Source organism: Octopus bimaculoides, chromosome 20 (assembly GCF_001194135.2).
Source record: "Octopus bimaculoides isolate UCB-OBI-ISO-001 chromosome 20, ASM119413v2, whole genome shotgun sequence".
NCBI classification, from domain to species: Eukaryota; Metazoa; Mollusca; class Cephalopoda; order Octopoda; family Octopodidae; genus Octopus; species Octopus bimaculoides.
This window is the reverse complement of record NC_069000.1, coordinates 35,112,547-35,119,254: the sequence shown is the minus strand read 5'-3', so window position 1 is coordinate 35,119,254 and position 6,708 is coordinate 35,112,547. Positions and strand designations below refer to the sequence as shown.

Below are 6,708 nucleotides of genomic sequence, written 5' to 3'. Positions count from 1 at the left end.
CTTTATTGACATTTGAAATAGATAGCCAAGAATTTCATATTCGAGTTGTAATGCTTTTCTTTTCTGAAAAAAAAAAGGAGAAAATGCTGCAAAGACTTGCAAAAATACTTGTAAAGTTTATGTGATGATGCTGTAGGTGAATCAACTGTACGAAGGTGGTTTGCAAAATTTAAAGCTGGAAAGTATAGCTTGGAAGATAACAGTCGCAGTGAAAGACCTTCAAAATTGGATGTCGATGTTTTGAAGGCAAAAATCGAAGAAAACTCAACTATCACGGCTAGAGAACTTTCAGAGGAGTTGGAAGTTTCTGAAAGTACGGCTCGTGAACACCTAGTGAAGCTAGGGTACATTTCTCGCTATAATGTATGGGTCCTTCACAAACTCTCAGATTAAAATTGCTTGGACCGGTATTCTGTTTGTGATATGCTTTTGAAACAGAATCAAATCATGCTTTTTTTAAAAACAATTTGTGGCTGCATATGAAAAATGGATTGTGTACGAAAACATAGGGCGAATAAAATCCTGGAATTTGCGTAAGGATCCCCCCAAACAGCAACCAAAGACGAATATCCATGCCAAAAAAGCTATGCTTTGTGTTATTTTCTAATTTAAACAAGAAACCAGTGATTTTGAGGTGAGTATCTTGTCAATTACACTAAGCCAAGTACTTAACTGGTACTGTTTGTTGATCCCTGAAGGAGACAAGGCTAAGTTGACCTTGACAGAATGCTGAAGCAAATATCGCAAGGTAATTTATTTGACACTCAAATGACTCACACCTGTGATACGAAATGCAAACCATATGTTTGGTGGTTCGATATCACTACTTTTCCTTTTCGCCTACTCGATCAGCTGCGACTCCGACCTGTCTATTATATTTATTTATCATCTGTGTGGTTGCCAACAGTGGCAATACATGTCATGTGTTGTCAGTTGTCAAGTACTACCAAGAACAGCAGAAGAAAATTAATAATAAAGCGAAATGAATAAAATAAAGATGTAACATCAGAATTTAATAGAACGTTTATATCATTAGAAGAGATTTTTATCTTCTTTCAATCTCGAAAGAGAATTAATTGATGAACAGGTTTCGACACGCATTTTGCTATTGTTAGACCAACAAATCTATTAGTTGGGTTCCAATTGTTTAAAGCAATTACTGCAGTGACAGAGATAATTTTGTAAAGGATTGCAGCTTTCGTTTTTCTGAATAACGATATGAAGTATCTTTTGTCAACGATCACAAGACCATTGTATAAAAGGACTACTGTTTTCTTTGAGGAAATAAATAAACGATTGAATGAATTCCAAATAACAGAATTTTAACATATCCTCCATATTCTGCAGAGTCAGTTGGTTTAATAAAATATCATTTGCAATCATTTTTTTTTATTAAACTGTTGTTGGCACTCCGTCGCTTACGACGACAAGAGTTCCAGTCGATCTGTCCTCTATGTTTAGCCCCTTGTGGGTAATAAAGAAATAAGAAACATATGTAGCATGGATTTTACTCGTTCCACTCTCTCAATTTGGATTATATATATATATATATATATATATATATATATATATATATATATATATATAAACATATAAGGATCAGCAGAAATTGCTTCACCAACATACTGAAAATTTAGAAATAGCAGTTAAAACTACTAATTCTAACTACAATTAACACTCCAACGGATAGCGATATTCATGGCTCACATAGAACAACAGAGGAAAAAATAAACGAAAACAAACCTGCCGTTAGTTCATCATGTACGACGTATCGTGTATGTATGAACGTAATAGTGTATAGTGTTGTGAGCGCCAAAGAGAAAAGAGATAAACCCTTGAATAGCAGTGAAAATAAAATGAACTGCGCCGGATCGAAAATTTCCATTCACTAAAAATATTCTGCTTTTGTGCCTCTAAATGAGAATTATAATATTAGGTACTAAAGAAGTTGTTTTGAAAATTAAAGGGGTGAAAATGAAACAAAAACAAACTTACTTCTGTTCCTTGAATTTTTGTGATGTCCAACATGGTTTCCTCCTTATCGAGAAGTACAGAGACATATTTACTCCCTACATCTCCTGCAAAATAAACGGAAGGAAAAAATGGAGTTAATAATTTACAGCAGACAACAGTATTATGTTACACTTGAAACGATATTTCTTTCCATTTATGTATGTATGTATGTATGTATGCATGTATGTATCTATCTATCGATCTATCTATCTATCTATCTATCTATCTATATTTCTATCTATCTATCTATCTATCTGTTATAACATAGGAACGAATAATGATATTGAGCTCAGATAATGATGTTATTAATGAACGACAAATATTGCAACAATCCCAAAATGAAATGTAAAAGGGCAAATTGTAATTCCAATTGTCCACAGCGTGCAAAAGAATAAATCCATAAAATGAGTCAATATATAAAAATATTACCACGATTGGATAAATAGGCGTAAGCTACAGGATAAACGATGTGAGAGTAGGAAAATGTCACATGATAAAATCGTGTTACATGATTGGATGAATAAAAATAGACAATTGATAAACAATGTTTCGTGTCGAAACAACTGGGGCTGACTCACTATCTATGTCTACCTATTACTATTCAGTGTCGGTCTACATCTTAGACATTATGTGAAAGCTACATCAGAATTAACTGTTAGAACTACACTAAATGTTAGACACAACTGAGGGCCGGACAAAGTATGTGACATCGTGTGACACTTGAAACAAATTCTCTATCTACCTACCTATCTAGTTAGCTGGCTTGCTAGCTGACTGCGTTTTTTTTTTTCATATAGTGATGTTAACGGGGGAAATGGTTGTATGATTAATGTACTTGACTATCAGCTTATCTAGTGTGAGTTCAAATCAGTTTCATCTCTTTCGTCTATGCTTATAAACAGAGTATTTTAATCTATATTATCTCAGTTTACCAAGCTCTTGGGAATAAATATTAGTTTCCTTGGAAACTGATCACTGACAATTTTACCTACCAAGCATCAATCATGAGATTCTATCTCTCACAGGTGAAATACATAAACAAATATTTAATTTATAATATTATTCTACTAACATCTAGAAACGTAACGCATCAACTATGGAACGAAATAGAAGAAGCAATCCATAATACACACGATATATATTCACAAGACAATTGACTGGTAAATTATGGAACGACATCGTTGATATAATCCATTATAGACAGGACATTCATATTATTTGAATTATTTGCTAAACAATTGAGAAACTAAATATGATATATTACTAATATTATATCATTAAGATTCACAGTTCTGTATGGTGCTTTTGTATTTCGTCCACAGGGAGTATGGGTTCAATTCTATCCATATACACTTTTCTCTGATATGAAAATAAGAATGTAGTCTAGCGTATTAAAATTTATCTTTTACTTGTTTCTGTCATTGAAATGCAGACATTTTTGGGCACCACTTTGAAGGGTTCAGTCGAACGAACCGACCCCATTACTTATATTTTTAAATCTGATATACTCTCTCGCTCTTTTTCACCGAACTGCTAAGACTAGCAATTTTCTGGGGAAGGGTAAGTCGATTACATCGATCCCAGTGCTCAATTTATCTTATCGACCCTGAAAACATGAAAAGTAAAGTCGGCCTCGGTGGAATTTGAACTCAGAATGAAAAGACGATAAGCATTTTGTCCGGTGTGCTAAAGATTCTGCCAACTCGCTGCGTTAGCTTGTAACTTAATAATATAAGGCGTTTTGTTAGTTTCTACCACAACGTCACATTGTGTGTCTTCTATCGTTTATCATTTACTTGTTTCAGTCATTGGACTTCCACAGCTTTATCGACAATGTAGTCTTAGTCAGACTACACTACATTAAATGCGTAACATATTCCTTTCTTAGTCTCCAGATGCTAGACCATGACGAGACCATGACTGATGTTATTTTGATTATTTCAACAAGTACGGGAGACAACCATGGATGTATTTCGGCCATATTATGACCACATCCAAGTAGGTATTGTTGTGAAACTAACAGAATTGAGAAATCGACGGATAGAATGAGTGGCGTTAATCATTCCAATATGCTGCGCTCTGAACTTATATCTCACCGAGACCAACTTTACTTTTCATTCTTTCAGGATTGATAAATAAAGTACGACTCCAGTACAAGAGTTGATTCTTCATTCCTTTCCCCACCTCAATCAATCTCTGAAAGAAATTAACTGTGATCTGGCCTGGAGAGAGATGGGAAAAGGAAGCCCTCCTGAACATAATCGTCTCGAGTCCCCGAGACTCATAAGGTCGGTCATCCGGTTTCTTTGGGGGTATATTTGACCAAGATCGCAACATTCCATCTCAACGGAAAACCACTGTGTCGCAGGATTATTCATTTACTGCTGAGTGAACTTGAGGAACGGGAAATTTAGTGTTTTATTCAAGATCATAGCGTACTGCCCGATCCGGGAATCGAGGCCACGATCTAGTGATCGTATGTGCAACAGCCTAACCACTAAACCACGCAACTTCAGATGAGCTTCACCAAATTTATACGCCCGACGAGCGCCATGTCACGTAGTTGCAACTACGACGCCATTAAAAGTAGAGGGCTCAAGGCAAAGCACAATGTAATGCCGATACCAGAATTCGAATAAAAAATGTTCCCTTGGCCATGAAGTTGTGAGACAAAAGTTGTGAGACTACAAGATACTAAACCTGGCATCGTAGTTTTCTTTCAACTCAACAAGCTTAATTTTAATAACTTCTCATAAAAATAAGACTGATTTAGGATGCACACCATTGATAATGCTTCTACGCTGCCACTGAGCTCACCTTAGCCACCCCAGCTATGTACATCCTCAGGAGACAAAATGAAGAAATTATTACATATTTGCATGTCCAAATATGCAGAACCGTCTTCGGTTAAGCAGAAGCACAGGGCAATTGGATCTATCGTGTCGTAGGTCTGTCAGATCAGTTCCATATCACTACGGGGATACACAACGGCAGCATCAATAACGACAACAATAATAATGGTTTCCAAAGTAGGCACAGGCTCAAGATTTGGAGAAGGGAGGAAGTCGATTATATTGATTCCAGTGCTTAAATGATACTATATTTTGTCGACCCAGGAAGGGTGAAATGCAAAGTTAATCTCGGTTGGATTTGAATTCAGAACACAAAGAGTTGGAGGAAATATCGGTTTAAAATTTTGGCACAAGGCTAGCAATTTCGGGGAACCGAGTCAGTCGATAATTTTAACGACCTTGAAAGGATGAAAGGCAGAGTCGCCCTCGGCGGAATTTGAACTCAGAGCGTAAAGATGAACGAGATTCCGCTATGCATTTTGTCCGGCGTACTAATGATTCTGCCATCTTGCCGCCTTAAGGTGAAGTCATAATCCTTTTTACTACAAGTACAAGGCCTGAAATATTATGGGGAGGGGTTAGTCAATTACATTGATACCAGTCCTCGGTCGGCACTTATTTTATCAACCTCAAAAGGATGAATGGCGAAGTCGACCTCGCCGGAATTTGAATTCAGAATGTAAAGATGAACGAAATGTTGCCAAGCATTTTATCCGGCATGCTAACGATTTTGCCGGCTCACCGCCTCAAAAGGGAGTCATAATAAGACCGATACATGTCCAGAGTTATTTCCCATCTTTATCGAGATAATCAAAATAAAATTAATCATTTTCTAATATTGATTTCTTCCCCTTACAGCATAATTATTTCCAGTTAACTTTTTAATACTCACAACATGAAATATTTCAACGATAATTCATCCGCAATTTCGCGATAATTTAACTGTAATTTAACTTATTGCTGCCTGAAATAGCAAATTTATTCTGTAAATTTATCTGTGACTCGCCATTTTGTTTTTTTTTACCAGATCCTTACAGCCGTTCGAGAATATTCTCTGTATATTGCACCAAATCTTTGGCATAATAATATAGCGACAATAAAAATAATTTATCGCCATGTCTTAATAGATCTATTAAGTTTCATTTACAACGCATTTAATGTGTGTGTGTGTGTGCACCTGCCTGTCCTTCCTCACTTCACGCTCCCTCCAACTACATTCAATGTTTTACAACATTCTTATCGATTCCTGGTGGTTATGTCTTTATCGTTCAACGTATTGGCAATTATCGTGATTGATACGTTCCAGGTAAACATGATGTTACCTCCATGCGCTACATTTCACACACACACACACTCATACACACACACACACACACACACACACACACACACACACACACACACACACACACACACACACACACAAACACACATACACGCACGCACGCAGGTACGCACTCACACACAACTTTTGCTCGTCCTCCCTGTTGACTGCATTACGTATGCATGAGTGCGAGGAGAAAGTTGGCGGGCAAGTTATGTACACTATGTAAATTCCTTAAGCATGTATGTCATGTCCATACATGTGTGCGTACATTAGACATGTATACGTATTTTTTCCACTGCTCTGCGCTAAACAGCAACAACCACAACAACAACAGCAGCATCGGCATCAATAGCAACAACAACAACAACAACAACAACACCAACAACAATGGTAACTTACACATGTACTTACTTCCATACACCGGCAAGCAGAAATACAATTTCTCACCTACATATGAATATATACAGTCTGATGATCGTTTAGCTGGCCGAAAATTCGAAGTCACTGTCAACAACA

The 6,708-nt window shown here is 36.6% G+C and overlaps 1 protein-coding gene across 1 annotated transcript in view; it reads right to left on the bottom strand.

Annotated features, from left to right (window-relative positions):
• LOC106876081 (GTP-binding protein RAD) overlaps window positions 1–2,102 on the bottom strand; it is a 29,729-nt gene extending 27,627 nt beyond the window's left edge. The window contains exon 1 of the mRNA XM_014924489.2: window positions 1,996–2,102. Coding sequence (XP_014779975.2) covers window positions 1,996–2,028 — 33 coding nt within the window. The 5' untranslated portion in view covers window positions 2,029–2,102. The remainder of the gene's footprint in view (window positions 1–1,995) is intronic.
• Window positions 2,103–6,708: the final 4,606 nt, after the last annotated feature.